This window comes from Phytophthora cinnamomi, assembly GCF_018691715.1.
Source record: "Phytophthora cinnamomi strain GKB4 chromosome Unknown Contig119, whole genome shotgun sequence".
Taxonomy (NCBI): domain Eukaryota; phylum Oomycota; class Peronosporomycetes; order Peronosporales; family Peronosporaceae; genus Phytophthora; species Phytophthora cinnamomi.
The window spans coordinates 527,188-550,457 of record NW_027151052.1 but is presented as its reverse complement, the minus strand read 5'-3'; the positions used below and the strand labels follow the sequence as shown (position 1 = coordinate 550,457).

At 50.9% G+C, this 23,270-nt stretch overlaps 5 protein-coding genes across 6 annotated transcripts; 2 read left to right on the top strand and 3 right to left on the bottom strand.

Annotated features, from left to right (window-relative positions):
• Positions 1-2,457: 2,457 nt before the first annotated feature.
• IUM83_16785 (Amino Acid/Auxin Permease (AAAP) Family) lies at positions 2,458-7,084 on the top strand (the record flags this gene model as incomplete). Its single annotated transcript, XM_067941694.1, has 5 exons — positions 2,458-2,832; positions 2,956-2,976; positions 3,102-3,411; positions 3,498-3,782; positions 5,610-7,084. The coding sequence occupies 5 exons, from the start codon at positions 2,458-2,460 to the stop codon at positions 7,082-7,084; spliced, it is 2,466 nt and encodes an 821-aa protein (XP_067781249.1).
• A 1,541-nt stretch (positions 7,085-8,625) lies between these two features.
• On the bottom strand, positions 8,626-9,972 carry IUM83_16784 (amino acid auxin permease family; the record flags this gene model as incomplete). Its single annotated transcript, XM_067941693.1, has 5 exons — positions 8,626-8,701; positions 8,772-8,922; positions 9,358-9,557; positions 9,632-9,822; positions 9,889-9,972. 5 exons carry the CDS (start codon positions 9,970-9,972, stop codon positions 8,626-8,628), a joined length of 702 nt encoding a protein of 233 aa, XP_067781248.1.
• A 1,145-nt stretch (positions 9,973-11,117) lies between these two features.
• IUM83_16783 (Bifunctional GlmU protein) lies at positions 11,118-12,524 on the bottom strand (the record flags this gene model as incomplete). Its single annotated transcript, XM_067941692.1, has 1 exon — positions 11,118-12,524. The coding sequence occupies one exon, from the start codon at positions 12,522-12,524 to the stop codon at positions 11,118-11,120; it is 1,407 nt and encodes a 468-aa protein (XP_067781252.1).
• A 196-nt stretch (positions 12,525-12,720) lies between these two features.
• On the top strand, positions 12,721-15,071 carry IUM83_16782 (Cytoplasmic dynein intermediate chain; the record flags this gene model as incomplete). 2 transcript variants are annotated; one of them, XM_067941690.1, is made up of 4 exons in its annotated part: positions 12,721-12,809; positions 12,999-14,090; positions 14,158-14,914; positions 14,985-15,071. In XM_067941690.1, the coding sequence occupies 4 exons, from the start codon at positions 12,721-12,723 to the stop codon at positions 15,069-15,071; spliced, it is 2,025 nt and encodes a 674-aa protein (XP_067781250.1). The 2 variants fall into 2 exon arrangements, with proteins under 2 accessions (XP_067781250.1, XP_067781251.1); XM_067941691.1 differs by having other exon boundaries at positions 12,966-14,090.
• Positions 15,072-15,272: 201 nt separating this feature from the next.
• On the bottom strand, positions 15,273-17,262 carry IUM83_16781 (Deoxynucleoside triphosphate triphosphohydrolase SAMHD1; the record flags this gene model as incomplete). The annotated part of the gene is made up of 4 exons (XM_067941689.1): positions 15,273-15,356; positions 15,434-16,684; positions 16,754-16,822; positions 16,900-17,262. 4 exons carry the CDS (start codon positions 17,260-17,262, stop codon positions 15,273-15,275), a joined length of 1,767 nt encoding a protein of 588 aa, XP_067781254.1.
• Positions 17,263-23,270: the final 6,008 nt, after the last annotated feature.

The window sequence follows — 23,270 nt, the reverse complement described above, 5'->3', positions numbered from 1 at the left end:
TCAACAAACATCACATCGAAAGCAACGTCGGTGTCGCTTGTCAGCATGAATACCACGGTATCGATACTAACTGAACCAGAGGCGAGGATAATGCCTCCATCCATTGCCAAACGCGGCGTGAGTGGCAACTCAGATTCCGGTGTAGGCGGTGTATACTCAGGAAATCGCTCAGCATTGGTAGTGGGGTTTGATCCATCGTCGACACCGTCGAACGCAGCCACATTGGCCCATTCCGACGTTCACGGAGTTCATCCTTGACTAGCTAGACGAATTCGAAGTGGGGGCCCACACAGTCATACTGCCCGCCGATCCGCCCGCTTGCTGAGTCGTGAAAGTGAAGCGTCGAGGGTGTTTCGGTCGGGGATGCCAGCGGCCAAAGCCGAAATAATCAACATACGATTCCGTTGTTGTTTGTCGCGAACCAGTTGAGCTCGTGGTACGAAGTCGCCCCAGCCACATCGTGCATGCTTGAGGTGATCTTTGATTTGACTGATGCGCGGAAGGATGGCAAGTGAAGTGGTGATCGGAGCTTTATTGTCGTCCACTGCATATAAGCTTACTCGCAGGTTGAAGATTTATTTGAGCTTAATTAACTAAGGCAACTATCATTACAGAAAATAAGGTCAAATTGCATGCTCGAGAACGCCGGGGGGTATTCCAAGTGTACACAATGTTGCAGCTCCTCCATTCATCCGGCCATTTTTAATGATTTATGAGCTGTTTGTGCTTGGAAACTGCGACTTGCGTTCATGGCCAATTCACTCAACTATGGTGTGGTGCCGACTTGCTACTGTAGTAAGCCACCACACGAACAGTCCCAACAATAATGGTATCCGATTTTTTACCTTCGTTATCCAGGGGCCAAGTCCACGCGGATTTCTAATTGGCATGAAGGATAGCTCGTCTCAAGCTGAATACAAAGCACACAGCTTTTAGAGACTTCGTCTCCACGCTATTGAAGTTCGTAGAGGCTTCATGTAACTCTTTTTTAACGTGCTGCGAAGGATAAAGATTAATAAAATGGAACTGCTTCACGAAATTACCCACTTATCACTGTAGTGTCGTTTGTGTCGAAGACGGAAACATGCAGAATGAATTGATATCGATAGTGCTATCCCTTGTGACCTACGTCTGGCCAAGCAACATGCATTGATAGACCCGACTCCGTTATTTAAAAAAATGACGGAGTCGGTCTTGCAGCCGGGATCCTACCGGATTGAGATCGGATTGAAGTTGCACGCAGACACAGCTCACTGCTGAAATGGCTTCCGGTCCCACGACACTGCTGGATCCTCCAAAGTATAAATGAAACACGACGTTGAGTCGAATCTTCAAACGAACGTCATGAATTGAGGGATTAAGTGCACCTCCCCGAAACGCTCGGATCCACCGCGGATCATCTGGGTTTACGATAGAATTCGCGCACCACGGCTTTCGAACTTTCCAGTACTATTAGGAAGAGCGGGGTTAGTCAAACACGCACGTTATGCTTTTAGCCTATACATGCTGTGAGCTACAGCCAGTGGCGGCCACTCGAGCCTTGCTTGTTTTGGTAATTGAGCCCTGCTCTGATGTTAACCGAGCATTGTGGCTCAACTGCGTTGCCTCGCGGGCTTCCGTACGGCGTCTAATCTACAACGTGTGCAAACTAGTGTGGACGTTGAGGAAGGTCAACTCGGCGACTTTAACTTCAACAACAACTTCAACAGCGGCATGTCGTTTGTTCTCTCGAACACGTGATACCTCCAAATTTCACCTGAGACCAAAACATACTCTGACTGCTGAGTATAACCATCGCGCAGCTGCTCATAGCGTTTGTGAACATTTACGCCACCATCGCTCTGTCCAAGGGTATTCTGGCGGCACCTTCGTCAGTGAAAACTTTCACGGATGTCGGGGCCTGGGTCTTCGGTCCCGCTGGTCGCTACGCCGTCATGATCTCGCAACTTCTGGACTGATCGACGTGCTGTTCCCGGACTCGTTCAGTCAGATCTTTTGGATGGTGTTCATGGCCGTCACAGTCGGGCCGGCTTAAGCGTACCACCAGCAAGTAGTAGTAATACCGGAGTATATACTTAGTACTTGAAGTCCATAACAAGACATATCAATTCATCGACAACATAACTTCAACATGCTCATTTGTCTTCTCTCATGTAATCACCTCAAGTTGGGGGTCCACAGACAGTTTCCATCCCGTGAGGCAGCCTTGTGCTAATAAGGGGATTTCTATACGACCTATACACTCTTTAAGTAATTCACCTACCCAAACAAATGTACATGTACCGAACAGCAACGGACAGAATGCAACTGCCGCCAACCTAACTGCCACCTGTCACTGCTATGAACAGAGATACAGCGCAACAAAATATTTAGCCAATGAAATGATTCCTAAATAATATTTTTAACCAATAGTCGTTGGTCTTGAAAAATGTAAATTTGTGGAGACCAGTCAGTAAAATGGAGGCAGCCAGCACGACAGAGGAGCCCCCCGACACGGCTAATGCCTCGCCCTCGCAGCTTGTAGCTGTATCGGAACTGATATCGGCAGGTGTAGTGCTGACGAAGCGACATCGTAAGCACTACACCATCAAGAAGGCAATAAAGGGCAAGACTGAACGAGAGGCTGCTCGGTCCGAGGGAATCCCGCGCTGGACTCTAAACGACTGGAGGAAGGACGAGGAGAGCATCTTCGCGTACGAGAGGAGCGAGAAAAACCTCTCGCGCGCACCAGGGCGTCCTGAGACGGTGCCGTTTAGCGGCGAGCTCATCACGTTCATGAAGGACGCCCGCCGCGATTCCGAGGTCCTGACAGCCAAGACGATGGCCTGCTATGTGCGGGACCAGTACCCAGAGTAGCTGGAGAGCTACATGGTCGGTAAGAAGGACGCTGCCACGGCTTATGAGTCTCTGCTTAGGCTGCTTAGGCGCTTTGCGTATCGCCACGGGTTCGTCTAGCGAACGCCCAGCGGTCTCAAGGTAATACGCTCTTATACTGTACTTACGCTGCTAAATCGTAGTCTTTTGCCATTAAAACGTAATATTTGCTCTTAATTTGTGTAGTTGACATTGTTATGTGTAAATTGTTGTCTTCTTTTGCACAGGAGAAACTTTCCGATCTCGTTGCGCTTCGCGACGAAGTTGGGGAGAGGTTTAAGGCAAAGTACGTCGGATACGAGGCTAGTACTGTGTTCAATACGGATGAAACGGGAATCTACTTCGATATGCCGCCGTCAAAAACGCTTTCTGAGAAGGGAAAGCTGGCTTCAATTACAGCCGACCAGAAACACTCTGCTAGGCTAACTGCCGTGTGCACGGTATGTGCAGACGGCAGAAAATTGCCATTGCTTTTCATTGTTCGAGGCGAGCCAGGCGGCACTATCGAACAAACTGAGCTTCCAACTTACCCAAAAGGTACACATTTTATTTTTTTATGCATGGAATATATTAATTTAAAGTATTTGGTTGTTTTTACTATATTACCGGTCACGTGTACACAGTTCAAAAAAAGGCTTGGATGGATGACCGTGTTTGGCTGTTCTATCTCAGATCCTTGCTGTACATTCACATTTCGGAGCCCTCGGTTTTGCTCGTTGATAACCTAGACTGCCATGTCTCTGAGGAGTCAGCGGAGGTTTTGGCCGACGAAATCCTGACCCACCTCCAGCTGCTGCCTAAAAACTCAACATCGGTCTGTCAGCCGCTCGATGTGGGCATCATGGGTCCTTTAAAGGCCAAGTTGAAGGCATTGTGGATGGAAGAACGACCGCCCCCACTAAAAGAAGGTAAAAAACGACCGAAAAAGATTGCAAAAGAGAAAAGCTGGAAACCATCAAGCGTGCCATCAAGGCGTGGGAGTCTATCGATTCTACTACGGTTACGAGGGCTTTTAACAAAGCCCTTCTGACTAACTTTTAGCAAAATATAGCTGCCTCCTTATTTTGCTTTAATTCGAATCATAATATTTAGGATTGTCAAATCTTGAAAGAAACATTTTAACCAATAGGGTTCTATGCACTTTCGTCACTGTTCAACCAAGGCTGGCAGTTACATTCTGTCCGTTGCTGTAGTGCCTGGACAGCTTATCCGTTTTTGGAAAATATAACACCAAATTTTACTGCAGCAAAAAAGAGTAAATCAATAGTATCTTTAAACTTATGAATAAATATGTATAATACAAGCCTCCCAAACAATATCAATTTCATTCTTAAAATTCAATGAATACGATTGTATTGATCATATTTCATAATATATATTAAATCGACAGCAGTTTCATAATTCCATCCAAATAACAACTCCACTTCAATAGTAGTAGAAGCGATTTTATTTGGTATATGATAGCAAGTTACATCAATTCAGCTGATGCCAATAATACTTTTTTCCATACATACAGTACCCGTAATATTGATATTATACATACATACGTTTAAACACCAATAACCTTAACTAGTGTATGAGATGTGATTGGCGCACACTTACAAATTTGACTGTAATACTGAAGTATTACATTATTATTCACATATTTGTACATATCTGCATAAGTCTGTATTATTTTTCCAATGCCCTGCAATCGTACCTGCAATCGTACCACCGGATCGGATCCGGTGGTCCTGATTGAACATGCACGCGCACCTCCAAACATCATGTTGAGACTCTCGAGAGCCACACTTCTCTACCCGCAAAGCATTTGCCCGAAACATCATGTTGAGACGAACCTGCGATCAAAATACTGTACATGTACGCCTTACGTCGTGCTCCGAACGCATCCTCCAAACTGCAGCTTCCGAGCGTTTAGGATACCTTATCTGAAGGCCTGTCTGAAGACCGTGATGCGCTCAACTTCAGACTTTAGTCTGTCAACACTTATAGTGTAGGTGGCAGCAGTTCTACTGCTGAATTTCAAGCACGTACTTGGCAAGTGCATGTATGTTGTCATTGGACGTCGTGTTAAACACGACGCGAGATCAACATGTTAAACAAAAATTGCTTGCCGCAACCCTGTCCTTCCCTAGACAGAGACGGACACGGTTGATACGCGGTTGCCGACGCGTCTAATCAAATCACAAAAAGTTTTGCGGCTTCAACTTCAACGGATTCTTCGGAAAGTCACGTATCAAGCAACAGCAATTTTCTTTTTGTTTGATTTGTACTATCGATACGTCTCGATGCCTCGGTGGCAATCTAATAGGAAAGGTGCACAATTCTATTTAAGCTTCACATTAAACAAGCTGTGTAAAGCAAAGCAAAAGTCTTGCTTCAAAATCCTAAAAAAAAAATCTGGTCTAACAATTTCCCTTTTTTGTTTATGTGGAGGTCTGAAGCCTCGTTGTTGAAGTTCAAAGCTGCCGTGGTTTAACGCGTTGCTGTCATCGGATAACACCTCTTGGAGAGAAAAGCCTACCGTTGAAGATGCACCGAGCTCCAGAGCCCCAGAGCTTCGCGAGTCCGTATATCTCAACAACGTCTGACGTGTTGAACCACAAGTGCAACTCAAACGCCACAATCAGGTGACTGTCAGCTTCACTTGCGCGCAAACCCTCACGTTGCTGAGCTAGCCGCTCACTCTTCATTTGGTCGCGTGCCCCACACAAATACGATGACCGCAATTGCAGCGCGCCGATCTCCGTTCTACACGCTCGAAGATGCCAAGATCAGCTTCAACATCTTCTGCTGCTTCTGCGGCATCGGGTCGCTGTCCATGCCGTCCAACTACGCGCGCGCTGGTCCAGTCTACGCAACCATCGCGCTGCTGCTCATGGCGTTCGTGAACATCTACGCCACTATAGCACTGTCCAAGGTTATTCTGGCGGCACCTTCGTCCGTGAAAACTTTCACGGATGTCGGGGCCTGGGTCTTCGGCACCCCCGGCCGCTACGCCGTCATGATCTCGCAGCTTCTGGTGTGTCTACTGTTGCCTTGCGCCTTCCTCGTGCTCGGTAGTACGCTACTCGACGTGTTGTTCCCGGATTCGTTCAGTCAGATCTTCTGGATGGTGTTCATGGCCATCACGGTCGTGCCGGTGTGCATGATCCCGACTCTGAAAGAGGCGTCCTCGGTAGCTTTAGCCGGTTGTCTTGGTACACTCATTGCCGACATTATTGGTGTGAGCATTCTGGAGTGGGAAATGCGTGGCCATCCATCGATCCCAAAGCCCGACATCTCGCTCCATCAAGTCCTGACCGCCTTCGGTAACCTCGCTCTGGCCTTCGCTGCGGCTGTAGTGATCCCCGATCTACAGCGCCAGCACTCGCAGCCGGAGCGGATGCCGCGCATCATTACCGTTAGCTTGGGTATTGGCACCGTTTTCTTCCTCGCTATCGCCATCGCCGGATACACCGCCGGAGGCTGCCAGCTCTCCGGTAACTTGCTCTTCTCGGCGGTCAACACCTCCGATCCGTACGCGACGTCCGCGCTGGGCTTCATCCCCAACCGCGGCGCTGTCATCATGGCCTACCTCTTCATGCACATGCACATTGTGATCGCCTTCTCGACCATCGTCATGCCTGCGTTCTACATGGCGGAGCGGTTTCTGCTGGGCATGCACAAGGACAAACCTGCGATCGACCAGGAGCAGGGCGACGTCGAGATCCGAAGAAAATTCTCATCTATCGCTGGTGCATCGCCCACGCCCGACGTTGAGTGCAACTACGTGCCAGCAAGGGACAGCGCTCTGCAGGTGGTGGTCAACTACGAGGACGAGTTCGCCGAGTACCGGGGCAAGCTCAACATGCTGCGCTACATCGTGCTGCGTCTCTGCATCATGGCGCTGCTGGTGGTCGCCTCTATCTTCCTGCGCGACCACTTCCTCGACCTTGTCGACTTTACCGGTGCCTCCGCCGTCACGGCTGGTAGTCTCGTTCTACCGATGATGTTCTACCTCAAGATTTTCTGGAAGAAGCTCCCATTGTACGAGCGTATAGGCTCCATGCTGATCATTGTCGTCAGCTCGATCCTCGGCGTATACGTCATGATCTATGCCGGCAAGAACCTGTTCAACCCGGACTCGGACAGCGCCACGTTCCCGTACTGCTCGGAGGAGTACCAGTCGGAGCCGTACTACATGCGCAACTCCACGTCGTCGGCCTGAGTGTCCTGAAGACTCATACATACATGTTAAACCATAAGTTCAACTTCCCTTCATTTCAGTGTTGACCATCCAATGCACCGTACATGATGTACGGCACCTGCGCCATGATCGTTAAACAAAGCTGCACCTAGCGCGGCCAATGTTTTGACGCTTGCTTGCTGCGTCTCAAACCTGGTGGTGTAAATGGGACGTGCCTTCGTTCCGTTCACGTAAATATTCAGACGAGATCACCGTCCAGTTTGATCGTTCCTCGAGTCGAAAACAATCACAGTCCTCATGCCCGTACAGACCAATTTCGTTCGAGCTATCTCTCATGGGTAATGCATTATGTTGCCGCAAGAATGACAATCGTGGAAGCGAAGGTTCTCGCCGTGAGAACGCGAAAAATGGAGTCGACCAGGTACAGAGCAAGGCAACAAAAACGCCCGCGTTGCAAACAGCACACGTAAGCGAAGAGAGCGAGGACTAGAAATGTACGATTCGTGTGACGATATTTGGATAGATCGTGCCTGGCTTGACGATCTCGCTGAACACGTTGTCTTCCAGCACGTCGATGGAGACAACTGTGGAGAATGCAACCCCGATTGCCACGATCTCGAACGTAGCGATTGCAGTGATTGCGGATGCGACTGCAACATAGCAAAATGATGAACCCCGTAGTTGACAATGACGCTTTTCGCTAAAGTTGAGTTGAAACCTTGGTATCTTGATCGTTCATGTACACCCAAGCCACGCTTCCTCGACCTCGACACAGCTGCAGCCAGCTGAGATTTCAGCCTCCCGCATATCGATGAGTTCTTGTGAATGCACGCACTGGACATACCCCATGTCTTGATTGAAACAAATCCCAGGGCCTTCAGACTCCGACGAGCACTCCCGGTAGAGTACACCAACGCATACGTCTTCTTCTTTGAACGCGAAGGCTTTCATGACATTCGGGCATGTCGCCTGGGCAGGATCGCAGAAGTTGGACACGTTGGCCGCGAATTTATGGAAAAAGACCAGTGTCGAGTTGGTCGCGAGGAGGTTGTCGTCATCAGGCATGGTAAGGCAGGTTGGTGGCAAGAGGACACTTGAGCTACTTCCATCCGTAGGCGGGGCGCAGCAATTTGGGAAGCTCGTGTTGCAATCGCCCTGGCTTAGAAACCCACTGCAACACGCAGGCATATCTTGCACGAACACCGTTTCCAGCATGTCTTCAAACTGCTCAACATTTGGAAGTATGCGAATCTGTGAAAGACCCTCGAGCGCTATAACTTGAATCGACGGAAGATCTCCAAATGCAGTCAGCTCTGTGATCGAGGCAAGGTAGCCCAGGTATACACATTCTAGGGCTTCGAGTTCCTCCATAGCTGGAAGACCAGATAAGTAAGCATGATAGGAGAGGTGAATTGTGTGGAGACTCATCATCGAACTGAATAGGTCACTGGGTAGCTCCATCAGGTTTATATCACTGGAGGATCCTTCGATGTGGCTAATGAACACAGTCGTAAACGATGTTAGGGCAAACTGGCATAGTTTGTAAAACATATAGCGCAAACTTACAGATATTCCAGCTTTGAAAAAGCCAAAGATGCCCATGAAGGAAATACTTCTACTCCAGTGTGAATCAAGACCCTGTGGATCACAAATACGAGTATTAAGCCTCATGATAATTGTGACGACGGCGTAAATATTCGTGACGTACAGGTTTCGAAGACCTTGGCAAGTTTGAAGCGTGTCAGGAAGCGATCCGTTTATCTTGCGGTTCACCACTTGCACAGTCTGTAGCTTCCCGGCCGACGCCAATTCTGTCAAAGTCTGCGTTACGTCGATCAACTCCTCCGACTCCGCGGGGGCTAATTCGCGATCGACGTAAGCTAAGCACCCACATACATCATTCGATGCCCCAGGGACCCACTGGTAAGCACATTGAACGCACTGCGGGTATGATAAACATGCAGCACGCGATACATGCACCGCAATAACTGCATACACGATACACCCGACACCAAAGATAACGAAGACAAAGCCAGCCATTGTTCGAAGCCCGAGCTGGAACAACCGCGTCGGTTCTGCAGCTTCAGGAAGCACTACTTCTTGTTTACCAGTGATGTTCAAAGGAGCTACAGCTTTCTCGCTTTGCTCCGCGAGTGTTAGGTGGCGCGAGGATGGTGAGCCTCGGGCCACATGAGAACTTATATGCTCGCGTTTGATCAGTAGTGTCGTGATCCTACTCCATCGCAAGCACGCCAGTACGCTGAAGCTGAGCTTGAGTAAAATATCCCACTTACTGCGAACCAAGAGGCTCTCAAAGTCTGTGCTAAACATGTTCAACTCTTTGGCATCGACGTAGTTTCGGGCTTTGCGCTCAAATACCCTCGGAGGGAAAAATCTCTGGCGGATCTTTACAGTCTTGAGATCATCTTGGAAAACAAAGAGGGAGTAGAGCAGAACGAGAGCGGGAAAGAAGACGCCAAACGCCGCATCAACGCTAACGCAACAAACAGCACAGCAAAACGAGAGTGAGTTTGTCAGAACGCAAACAAAGCATTCAAACCAACTCACATGGAGTCCTTTAAAATGTGATAAAGTGTGGGCTCGTTCCACCGGAATTGAATGGCATAAAAGGCGACAAAAGCGTTCACAGCCATCAGCGAAGCATAGCAATAGAGTAGGGACGGAGCGAGTCCTTGGGCCATGTATTCTTGCAGCGTGAGTATTTGCAAAACGATTTCTGGTACTTCCATGAGCACCTGCTGTAAATCATAGACGATCACCGTTAGTATTGTAAGATCGTTTGGTGAAGGGCCTAGTTTCCTTACCCACTCCCTACGATACTTGCCGTCGGTCGATACTATGTTGCTGTAGAGTTTGACAACCCCTCGACCCACCCACTGCACGATCATGATAATTGGCCGCTGCAAAGCTGGCTTCTTTTGCTCCTCGACTATTTTGTCTACCGTTGATATTTTCCCAAGAACTTGCTGTTTGTGCTTGGTTCCTCCCGGGCGAACACGACGTGATAGAGGTTGGAAGAGAAGTAAGTACAACAGATACCAATACACCCCAGCGATCACAACCAGTAGGGTTGTAGTCGTGGCGCGAATCGATGAGGGTGCCTTACGCGACTGCCAAAAGTGACCATTATCCAAATCCCCCGTGTGTAAAATGAAGTTCGCACTTTTGGTAGGCTCAAGGTTCAGGATGAGCAAGAGAAAACTCCATGCACTCGAAACTGAGAAGATAAGCACCATGAGGACTCCGTACCCCCACCCGATTGCGGAAAAGCGCCGTTGTCGCCATCGCCACCATGATTCACGACTGGAATTAACTCGCTCGGGGCTTCTCTTCGGGCTTTGATACGCCGCCAACGGCGTTTCTGGCGGGGTTTCTTGCGCTGCAGTCGACATTTGGCGCGATGCAACGAGAATCACAAGTATTAGCAATCCCAGCACAGCAACAATACACGCTCCTCGTCTCTAAAAACAACTTGGTGGCATTATTAGCCCTGAAAGCCAAAAAGGATAAGGATCGTGCATTGTTGGTCATCGGCACAATGCAAAAGCTAACTCCATGGAAATATGTGGTAGTGCGTAGCAACAAACTACCTCTAGGTTATTGCACTATCTCCCGATGAAGCTTGGCGTAGTCGCTCGTGCCGATAGCTCAGTGGCCATTTTCGGGTGTCGGGTGGCTGGCATCGGTAGCTGGTTGATGGCCTTGGATGGAAGCCCTCTCTTTGGTAGGCTCGGCAGCCCTGGGCTCATCGATCGATTCTGCATAGGCCTTGCTGCTTACATCGTCTGCGTCATCGTTCGACGGCGCCTTGCTGTCCTCCTGCTTCTTGGTCTTGTAGCAACTGGAAACGTTCCCCATAACTGATGATCCAAAGTATAGGGCTGCTAGAACTTCAGGCGAAAATCGGAAACTGAGCTGCCAGAAAACTTTGCTCCACGCCACCATCAATCTAGTTCTATCACTCAGTCATCGTTCGACCACCTCAGAGAGGCTGACAGACATTTGTCGAACGAGCCAGATTGACAAATTGTCGTTATTGCTCGGACGGTCGAATCGGGACGATCTCCAGCACCCCTTTCTCCATCGGCTTGTTCTTGATCAATAGCGATGGCCCGTAAACGCCCTTGCGCAGGCGCGTGAGAGGATATACAACCGTGTTCTGCTGAATCAAGGTGCACGGGTCAGTAACAGACGAGCAGCCGAGCTGGCTGCCGTCCCCCAGAATGACCCCCGCCTTCCTTCTGCCCGTATCGTAGGTGACTCCGTCCACATCAATTGTCAAGCTCGATCCTGAGAACAAGCTCAAGTTCGCCGTCGTCACTTGGTTGCCGAAATGACTCTTGAATCCACACACGCTGTCTCCACAGTACCCTGGGTGGCACAGCTCGGCGTCGTCCAAAATCACCGAGTTCTTGATTTCTCCTCTGAGCACGACGTTCCTCCCGACAACCACATCTCCTCGAATGTACGTGCCGCTCCTCAACGTGCTCCTCGCGCCAATAATCGCCGGCCCCTTAATATACACATCCGGTTCGATCCGAACGTGCTTGCCGATGTGGATCGACCCCTCCGACAGATCAAAGGTTCCTCCTAGTACATGAGCGTCTGGCAGCACAATGAGCCTCCTCTTCTCCACCTCCTCCTCTTCCTCCTGCGACACCGCCGACCTGGACCAGCCGTACGTCGGACGTCTCGCCGAGCCCGTGCTCTCTGTGGACGGGCGTCTCGCCGTCCTGCCCTGCCCTTCCTCCTCGAGGTTGATGATCTTCTGCGGGGCGAACGTGTGGGTCCGCACCCCCGGGTAGATCACGATCTCCGCCGTCTCGTTGGGGTCGAGCCACTCCGGTAGCCGCCAACGCGTCTTGATGCGCGGGTAAGACGACGAGCGTCCGCGACGCGGGTCGTCGCTGTCCTCCGAGTCGGACTCTTCCTCGGCCAGGGCGCGGCCGTCGCTGTCAAGTCGCGTGGAGCTCTGCAGCGTCGTGATCTGCGCGTTCTCGGCGCCCGACGTGGACAGCCACGCGTTGTCGGCGAAGAACTTGACCAGGTACGGGTGGATGGCGTCCAGCACGGCCAGAACATTGCTGCAGCCGTCGAAGAGCCGCGCGTGGTCGAAGTCCCGGAGCCTCTCGGGGGAGAAGTACGCGTCCAGCTGCAGTGCAACCGGCACGGTTGCGTTCTCCAGCGACTGGAGATCCAGCACCGGCCGGTTGTGCGCAGACCCGTTCACTGGGAGCGGAGATACATCGCTTTGACCGGATTCGGGGACCTTTCCGGACGTCGACTTTGCAGCTGGCTTCTGCGAGGGCGAAGAGGAATCGGAGCGATTCAAGCCTGAGTGAAGGTAGAAATGGATCAGCAGAGTGGTTAGCGCCGACGTGGCCACGCAGCAGAGCAGCACACTCGCCGCGAGCGCCGATGGCGCCGAGCCTTGCGCCATGAGATATTTGGTAAACTGTTGCGATCTTCCAGCACAAATACCGTGTACCAGAATATAGGTACGATTGTGGGTCATACATTAATACTGATGTGCGCCACACCAACTCAGGTGCACTTGGCGTTTGTATGCGAGCCGCCCGCAAAACGTGAATCGGATCGGAAAAGGGGAAGAGGAGCGCTCGTCTGCGTCTGTCGCGATGGATTCGGTGCGCGCCAAGCACGCGGCGGAGCTGGAGGCCAAGCGCAAGAAACTGGAGGAGATCCGCAAGCGCAAGGCCGCGGTCAGGTGCGTCCCTCTCCCTCCCTCTCTCTCTGCTCCGCTGCGACAAGTTTCCCCTCCCTGGCGAAGCTTGCCTTGAAAGACAACAGAGCTAACATTTCGTCTCGATGTTTGTATGGCCAACTGCACTATAATATGGAACAAAACTAATGGTAAAACCAGAGCTGCGGAGGAATCGTCGGCTGCCTCTGATAGCGTCAACCAGGCCATCGGCCAGCAGGAGAACAAGTTTGATGACTTCATCCAGAACATCCTCAAGACGTCCGGTGAGAAGGAGGAAAAAACCGGGGAGGACGACGCCAAGACCGCGGAGGACGCTGCAGTGTCCAACTCCCTGTCGCTCGCCGAGAAGCTGTCCTCCTTGTCCACCGTGGCCAGCGTGGCCGAGATGCACATCCAACCCACGCTCGTCGAGACGTACACCAAGCACACGGAGACGGACATCACGCTCGAGCACGAGATCTTCGTCAAGGAGGACGGCGCCACGGACATGGAGGTGGACGACATGGGGGACCATTCTCAGAGACGTCCAGGCAGTGTGGACGGATCCACGGGCGGCTCACCGTCTTCCCCACGCAGCCGCAACTTAACGGTGGACACGGAAATGTCCACCACCGGCACCGAGAGCGCTGCAACAGTATTGTCCGCCGAGGAAAGGACCCAACTCTTGCAGTCAGACGCCATGGAGGCGTTCTTGAGCAAGGCCTCGCGCGTCATCGAGCGCGCGCTCAACACGTCCAGCAAGTATGACATCATGATCGACTACGGCGCCGACGTGGAGCAGGACAGCGTCGTGGAGGATGCCACCGAGTCGCTCAAGCAGCAGTTCATCTTCGCAGACGAGAAGTGGTCCAAGCACCGCGCGGTCACCGACGTGGACGTGTCCCCGTTCTACCCGGAGCTCACGCTCGTGGCCTACACCGCGCGCGACTTTCTGGAGGAGGAAGACAAGGACGACGGCATGACATCGCAGTGGGACACAATGGGCAACTCCGCGACGGCGGCGCTGACAGAAGTGGCGTCGATCACGGAAGGCGTGGTGCTCTTGTGGTCGACGGCGCTGCCTGGCCGACCAGAGTACCGTTTTACGTGCCACTCACAAGTTACCAGCGCTTGCTTCAACCCGTTTGACCGTCATATTATCATTGGTGGCACGTACTCGGGCCAGATTGTCATTTGGGATACCCGAGCAAAGAGCGCTCCAGTGCAGAAGACTGCCCTGTCGGCGTTCAGCCACACACACCCGATCTACGCCATGGCTGTGGCAGGCACAAAGACCTCGTACACGTAAGTGACTTTTTGCTATGTTCTACATGCTTCGACTTAGAAACTGACAATTGCTTCTATGCTGTAGTCTGGTTTCGGCGAGTACGGATGGCCGCGTGTGCGTATGGGATATTGATCACTTGCAGAAGCCCCTGGATATGCTGGATCTTCGTATTTCGCTCTCCATTGTTTCCAACTACACTTCTGTAAACACCTCCGACAAGAAAATGGAAGCGTCGGTGACATCGTTTGCGGTCTTAGGCAAGGAAATCAAGGAGCTGTTTATCGGTACGGAGGCCGGCAAGCTATACTCGACAAAAATTGACCAGCAGAAGAACAAACCTGGAGCTGTCGACGATAACACCAGTGATGCTGACAAGAAAAACAGGAGTAGCCTCCTCGGAAGCAGCACTGGAGAATTGGTCCGTGAGGTTATCGTCGACGCAGTCTCGAAGGATGGTTCTCATTTCGGGCCAGTCACGGCGATGCACTTTAACCCGCTGATGCCGATGCACCGTGACAGCCTTTTGCTCACGTGTTCGTTGGACTCAACGGTCAAGCTGTGGAGTATTGAACACCCCGACTCCCCCGTTCTATCGTTCGAACCCTCGAGCGAATACATTAGCGATGTCCGATGGTCGTCGGTGCATCCCGCGTTGTTTGCGGTTGCTGACAGCAGCGGCACAGTCAGTATCTGGAACATCCTGAAGGACGTCGAGGTTCCCGCGGTTTCCGAGAAGATCAGCAAGAAGTCGCTGAACAAGGTTCGATGGAGTGCCGACGGAAGAAGTGTGATTACGGGTGATGCCGACGGAAAGTCTTTCATTTACGAAGTGCCTGCTGATGTAAGTACACGTGCTCAGGCTTGACGTTTGTTTTGTGCGGGATAGCTGACTTTATTGTTATGTGTGGCAGATCGCGCTCCCCCAACCGGACGATCTGTCTCTCCTGGAGGGCAAGGTGGCAACTTCGATCGCGGCAGCGGCACTCTCCAAGCCATGATGAGCACGTCACCGTGTTTTTATTCTTGGTAGACACGTAGATGCAAAGGTCGACGTTGTTGACTTGAAGGTGAATTTGAAGTCCGTGGTTTTGAGTTCACATCTTTTCTTGCTTGCTGTAGCTGTTTGTAGTGCAAAACGACTCGCGGCCGCTTCATTATATTACGCAGTGAATATTTATCCGAAGCCCAGACACATTTTGTCAAGCATGAAACTCGAGTGGGAACTCCTGCGAGTTATTGTACTTGCGGCACCACCTCTCGAAGGCCTCTCGGACGGGTGCCACCTAGATAACGGCAATGTGCGTCAGACATACAAGAACAATCACAGTACTTACGAAACATGATCGCAGCAATAACTTACCAAGTGCGGCTCCTTCACGAAGACTCGAATGCAATACTCTTCAAATTTCCGTGGACTGAACATTTCGTATGCACTCTCGGGAAGCCGGAAGCACCTTGCGCTAGCTGTAGCATTCTTCGAGTAAAATCGGATGTGCTGGAGCGGATCTTCCTTCCCTTTGCCGTAGTGCACGCGCATGAACTCCAGAATTACGTTCTCCTTCTCGTCCACTAGCGACCGGCGCTTTGAACACCGCAGCACCTCATTCAGCAGCATGTCCTCGTTCTTCTGCTGTGAATGATCTGTGATTGCAGTCTTGCCGACGAAGTTATAATACGGCTTGGAGTAAATGCGATTTAGCAGCAACCTCGCCTCCTCCAACTCGGGCGATTCGCTCTCTTGAACTTTCAGAAGCACGCGGTCATCGAAGTGCTGGTAAGCATCCATGGAGCACATAATTTCCGAGATACGCTTCCCTTTAATTGTCAAGTGGTCGTTTGCTGAGATCAAGATATCGCACAGCATGTAATCGATCGCGCGAACGCCTTTATGCTGGTATACAGACTGGTGAAGTTCATAGCGAGTGCGAAATGCCTGCATGATCTGGCCCGGCAACTTCTCAGGAAAACACACCACCATATTCTCGTCAGGATCCTCTCGATCGACCAACACTCGAGCATTGCGGATAAGCAAGTCCGTATCGCACGACATTTTTGCTCCGGTGTGAAGCGAGTCGCGCATGAAGTAGTCCAGCTTGTCCACGTCAAGGCCGCTGTGAGCGTTGTTTACGATGTCGTACAGAAAGCGCTGGTTGCGAGATGGTCTTCCACGAAGAACGCCATTCGAGTTCGGGAGAGGTCCACCCCAAACGAGCTCCTTGATGAAGATCACATCCTGCTGCGTCAACCCGTAGTCCTCGACGCAGATCTTGTTCTGTGCCAGCAGGAAGTCGAACATGTCCACGGATCCTTGCTCGTGAGACCACTTGAAGGACTCACCGATGAGCTTCTTCTTGCGCAGTTGGTCCAGGAACAATCCGTCGAAGACGTGGCTGAATGGTCCGTGACCAAGATCATGACACAGGCCTGCAATCTTGATACAGAGGACGTCTTCCTTGGTTATGGGCAGCCAAGGCTGGTGCGAGCGGATGCTCTCCAACATCTTCTCCGCCAGGTAGGCCACTCCGAGACAGTGTTCGAAGCGGGAGTGCGTAGCTCCAATGTACACATAGTTAGCAGCTCCCAGCTGATGCAGGTTACGAAGCCGCTGGAACTACAACGGTGCAGCCCACAAGTCAGTCCTCTCCACCCGTCATACTGCAGCAAAGTACAGTCACCTCACCTGCAACGTATCGATGATCTGCATGCAGATCGGCTCGAACGTCATCAGCCCGTGCACACTGTCCATGATCTACAGCACCGCAACACAAACGTTAACCAACAGCCAGCACTAGCCCAACCGCAGTGGAAAGAATCTTCTCGTCCTACTTCTTTTCTGTCGAGCAACTTCAACTTGTCCTTCTGCTGCTTCATCGTCTGCGTCTTGAGCTGCGCGTGGCTCCACTCCGCCGTCTCGAGCCTCTCGCTCTCGTCTCCAGCCACCTGCAGCACTAGAGAGCCAGTAGCAGCAGCTGCAGCGCAGTCGCGTTGCTCCTCAGCACCCAGCGCGTCCTCCTGCGACGAGAACAAGTCCGCATCCGTCAAGGTACCGGCGTCTGCGTCCTCGCTGGGCGTCGCCTGCTTGCGGCGCGGCACCGATACGTCGCCGGCGTCCTGCAGCTTCTGGCGCTTGGCTGGCGGCTGTCGCTGGCGCCCGAACGCCTTCCAGAGCGTGTCCTGCTTCCTGCTCATGGCGCCTGGGAGTGCGGAATGCGGAATGCGGAATGGGGAAAGGGTGCGCATGTTTCCTTTCGTACTTAGCGCGGACAGGTGACAATCACTCTCGCGTGACACTTGACTTTTGTATAGGATCTTCAACTTCCACGGAATCCAAGGTACTTCCCTTCCACCAGTGATGTGCATTCAATGACAAGAATCCCACGCGATATGAGCTTTTCCCACGGAGCTGTCTGCCAGATTGGTAGCCGACATCCGAGCTCAAGGCTCTTTCCCTTCATTGTTTGGACGGCTCGTCCGCACGGGGCGAGCCTCACCGGCTTGATGTCCTCGGAAACGCGGTGTAGTATTCCATGTGGTCGCTTTCTCTGATCATGTTGCAGCCGCAACCTTTGCAACATCCAGACATGTTGCCCATGTCTGTTGGAACGCGTGAGCTCAATGTTAACGTGAACTTGAGTCTCCAACAGTAAACTCACAAGTGAGCGCTGGACAAACCCTAGGATTGTAGGCAGCCCATCGATAATACAGCTACAATCAGATTCCCAAGTTGAAATCCAACCAGTTCAACCTTATAATACATGATACGTTATAATATATCGGCTATAAATTTGTGGACGAACTCGGTTAAGACGCCGCACCGCACCCGAGCCACGCTTCTTCCACGACGTCACAGGGAGGTCCCACTTTCCTCTGAAGCGCAGGCGTACATAATCGTCGTTTACCACACACATCAGCGCTTGCAAGCGGAAATTCATGCAGATGCCGAACTTGCCGCTATTAGAAGGAAACTCACAGCGACGATAAGGAACCCCGCCACAGACATCAATTTGAGACTGAGAAATGATGTCCACGATTTTGGCTTTGTCGAAGCCGGAGCGAATGCACAAGGTTGCATTAAACCGTTCGAACGCTTTTTGAGTGGCTGGAGTAGGTCGGGGAACATTTGCATCAAGGCATGACGACGACGGCACGTCAAATATTGAATTCCCAGCGCAGAACCAGCCAGTCGGATCGCAAGTGCTCTTAAACCCATTGCAGCAAACGGGGCATATGCCGGCAATCACAAATTCAACGAGATTCTGCAATTTCCCCAGGTTGGGAATTGTTTGAAGCGATTCCATGTACGGCATTACGATGTGCTGCAGCTTTGGTACTTTGTCAAGCAATGGTAGCTCTCTCACAAGGTGCTGAGTGGCGAGAGTTAAGCTTCGAAGGTTTGGCACTCCGTTGAGCGCAGGAAGGCGAATCAGATTTGGGTGCATGCCTATATGTATCATTTGGAGAGACGGCATATTGCTAAAAAAAATCGTCAGGCAAATAGACTAAGCTGGGGCGGAGCTGTTTCCCTTCGATATGCCTAATGCATGTGTCTATTGTGAATAAATCAATTCTCAGAAGTAGACACCGATGCCATTACGTACAAAAATTGCAGACGCGTCCACTCCTTCGCCCAATCTGGGAACGTCTCGGTCTCTGTGTAGATCATCGAGCTGTATTGTAATGACACATGATATGTAAGTGGAATCAGCATATGTGCTACCACTGTACAATACTACTTACAGATACTGGAGCCCTTTGCATTTCTGGAGTTCTTCTGGCCAGGCTGGAAGAGCACGATTAACCAGCTGTAAATTCCGCAGCTTACCCGCAGCGGATAATGCTTTTACTTTTCGAATACATTTACAGGGTTCGTCCATTCTTCGAACGTCTTCGGCGTGCGGTAGATATCCACGATTGTTCGGCATGGGCATATTTCACCAGTTTTCCAAAGATAAGCATATACCACGCACTCTGGATAACGAGCACACGCTGCTTGGGTACTGGATACAGCTCCGTGCGTGTAAGCGATGACTGCGGCTCCAAATGCGACGATAATAGCCACAACTGATCTAGGTACACGACGCTGTAGCCGGGATATCTCATGGAGGGTTTTCCACGTCAACCGCCCTGACTTTTGCGTTCTTGAGGTCTCCATCATCAGGATAACTACGGTGACGAAGCGGATGCAAAACGAAAAGTTCATGCTCAGACGCAACACCAGGTCGGAGTATGACAGAATTCTCAGTGGTCGAGACTTGTGCTGAATAGAGCTCGTTCCGCTGGATCGATGAACAGCCAAGCGCGATTTTCAAAACTTCCCGGTGGTAAAATCTCAATATTTACGCTGAAAAGCTTGCGGTCAAAATGAAAACTGTTGGCACTGTATAGCAGTACTAGAATCGGGTAAATCACCGCTGCTATTAAATCGAAACTACAACAATGCAAGACTGTGCGTTTAGAGCAGCATTTGTCTGCAAGCAAAAATATACAGTTACCATACAATGAATCCACTAAAATTTCGTGCAAAGCTGACTGGTGCCCAACTAAAATCGGGAACGCGACGGACAAAGCGTTCACACACAGAAATATGGCGAAGACAAGACTAACACCTTAGCTGAACCGTCTTGGAATAGTTGACGCAATATGATGCTTTGCATGGTACGATCGCCAGTCTTTTGAAGTAAGTTCTGTTTGATAGGCAACAAGAAGATGAGAGTCTGTCGACGGGTAGCTCAATCACAGTGCGCATTTACCCAAAATTTGCGGTACTTCCCACGAATTCCACCAATATCAGCCCAGTAAGTGGCAACGCGCTTGTATAGGACATGTAGAACTTTTAGCCGTCCTGACCACTGGCGGTTTTGTTCTGATTTTCCATATCTGCACAATACCAGCTTGAACAAGATGAAAAGTTAACATAAATCCACTACCGCGAGGCCGACTATGCTGAGAATTTTAAGACTATAGTCCGGGTCTACCATGAGCCAGAACTGCCCGTCTTCAAACTCAGCGGTGTTCACAAGGTAGTTGGCTGTTGCGTTCGGCGCGATCGCCAGCACAACTAACCAAATTGTCCAGGGTATTGAGATAAGAACGATAGTCACAAGTACAGGCCCAAACATTCCAAATGTATCCCAGAAGCTGATCCATTGTTCCAGGTCCCGAAACGAGAGCGAATTGAACCTGGTGAGCGATCCGACAGCAGGTAGAATTTGATCCTTTTTGGTGACCAACGAGACGTTAGTGGTGTTAGGAGCGCACTTCAAGTCGTCAGTAGAAGCCATCATGTATCCACCCCTGCCAAGCCACGTGTGAGTTCGATAGGGAAAATTGAGAACTGATTGAATGGTTAGTGCTAGCGCTCTCGCCCTCGTGGCTAGCTACAAAGTATACAACCCTGGAGTGCGTATCCTACCAGTGAACCCAATGAAGGTGATGTAGCCAACAACCCATTGAAGCCGGATGCAGCCGGGTGAGATGGAAAGATAGAAAGAGGTCTGGGGTCTTGTCATTCTCCCTCATGGCGAAGCACGCTTCAGCAGGGGAAAATGCGCCTGATGTTCACTCGCGACTCCGTCGTTCCGGTGTCCAGGATGACTGTTCCATTGTCGAAGACTGTCTTGATGAGGTAGGGCCCTTTTGCAACTTCCTCGACTTTGCCTCTGTCGCGAGCTGGAACCCGGAGCATAACTTAATCTCCAGGCTGGTAGAAGTGCTGAATGCGCTTTTGGTTTTCGCGATCGTTCTCCTGCATGATCGCCGCAAATCTTTGCTTAGACAGGAAACTCCAATTCGCGAAGTGAAGCTGTCGTGTAATTAAATCTTCTCCAAATAGCAACTGCGCTGGCGAAGCACGCAGGACCGAGTGGTAACTTGCACGAATAGAGTACGCAGCATAGTCCAGTACAACTTCGAGCTGATCACTGAGATCGGGTCTAGCGCGAATGATGTTGAGAATCTCGAGGTGGACGCGCTCGCATATTGCGTTTGCCTGAGGGTTCTTGGTCGTGATCGGCTTTGCTTTGATTGCCATCGTTCTTAGAAGAAGCTGGAACTCGTCGCCGGTAAACTCAGGACCTTTGTCGTGGATGACGAGTTTTGGTCGTGGATAGCGGCGCAAACAGGCACGCTCAAAGCTCAACGCAGTCGTGGCCGCAGTTCGTCCTCTCTGCATCATCACCTCCAACCAGCGAAATTGGCGCTCAATTGCTGTAAAACAGTAGAAGTCTCCTTCTAGTGGGCCAACGAGATCAACATGCACCACATCAAATGGACGATCCTCGTTGGTCATTGGTGTAGGCGGAAGGTGTCCGTAAGCTTGTTTTCCTCCATACAATTTTGCACGCTTGCGCTGCATGCACGCTTTCACGTACTTTTTCACAGTGCCTTCCATTCCGGGCCACCAGAAAGTTGACATGGATCGAAATTGCTTCTCTCCTCCGGGGTGAATCAAATAGTCATGGTATAATTCGACCAGATTTTCACGTAGAGAGGCTGGTACTACAACGCGCCTCTTGAAGTGAAGCAAAATGACTCCGAGGGCTGGCCGAAGGGCATAGTCAGGATCAGCTTCTTCGTTCTCCAGCCGAGAAATAATTTCTTTCGTGGTCGGATCAGCAAGTCGATTTTTTCATAACAGCGCCGTCGATAGCCACTTCTTCTTCTTCGGTAGCGTAGAGCTCTTCTTCGGTCACTTGCTCAACGTAGTCGTAGCGAAGACGTGAGAAAGCGTCAGCTCCAATATTCTGCGGCCCCGGAATGTACTGTACTGTGAGGCGATACTCTTTCAAGAGCAACTTCCAGCGCTTCACACGAAGCGAGTTTTCTTGAGGGTGGAGCTAATTCTTGTGGTCCGTGTGGATAACTACAGGAAATCCAAGAAGCATAGTTCGGTATTCTTTGAGGATCTCCACAACCGAGAGTAGTTCCCACTCCATAGTTGAATACTTCCTCTGCGCGTCTGTGAGCGATCGGGAGAAGCAGGCAATAACGCGCTTGCCTTGAACGATCACGCCTCCGATCTGGCGTCCGCTGGCATCGGCGAACACATGAAAATTACCGCTGTAGTCTGGAAAAGCGAGCAAGACATTGCATGCTAGAGCTGCTTTGATGTTGCGAAAAGCTTCTCCATCTTCTGGTGTCCAGACAAATGGTACATTTTTGGAGGTCGGCCGATTCAGACGCGCTGTGTAGTGGGTCTAACTTGACTCACTACTTTAGCTTACACGTTGCGCAACGTGTATGAGGAAGCGTAAGTACTTAGTAATAACTTGAGTTAATTATATTTGAATACACAAATATAAGTTAACTTAGACAAGACTCCAAGTAGCTAGTTTAAGGTAAATTGAGAACTGTATTGTTTGTAAATTGATCTTCCTCCAAAATCTGCTAAAACTGTTTATCATCTATGAAAGGATTGGCAGCGGCTGGCTGTCAGAGCCCCGCTAATATGCATGTCTCTGATTGGTAGAAAGATGCTGCTTTCTACCAATAGGATCTTTAGTGCGTGGACCACTCACTGTGGTGGTCCACTTCAATGTATCCATCGGTGTGTCTTACACCAATGTGAGGAAGTATCCAAAACGTTTAACAGATAACCTATCTGTTAAATTCACAAGTGGCTTGCAGCCACTTGTACGTGTAACCGTTACACCATCCCCCCATAAGGTTAGACGCGCGGGGTCCCCGCACGTCAATCTTTTGGAATTGACCATTCGTCAATTCTCCGCGTTTGGAGAAGAAATCCGCGCTCATTCAACGATGAGCGCGCCTCAGAAGAAGTCCACAAAGTCGGTGGGGAGTCATCTCTCCATCGACGACTACTTCGAACGCCAGAAGGCGAAGTACGGCGACGTCGTCGACTTCGACGACGACGATGAAGATATGGAGGGCGAGGAGGACTCGCCCTCAAAGCGTAAAGACTCAGTGTCGAGCGAATCGCTCGACCCTCACGCCAAGAACGTTCGTCCGCGTGAAGGGGACGAATCGGACGCTTCGAGTTCGAAGCGTTCGCGTACTGAGAGTGATACCCCACTCGCTTCAGCTGGGGCTCTCAGTACTCCGCGCTGCTGCTGCAGCGCGTGATGTTAAAGCTCAAGGCTCTCCGCGCGCTGCGCCTGCAGCGCGCGATCCATGGATGCCGTCCGCGTCCGAGATCGCGGACCGGTTTGGGAACTCGGTACCTCCGAATGAGGTGCCAC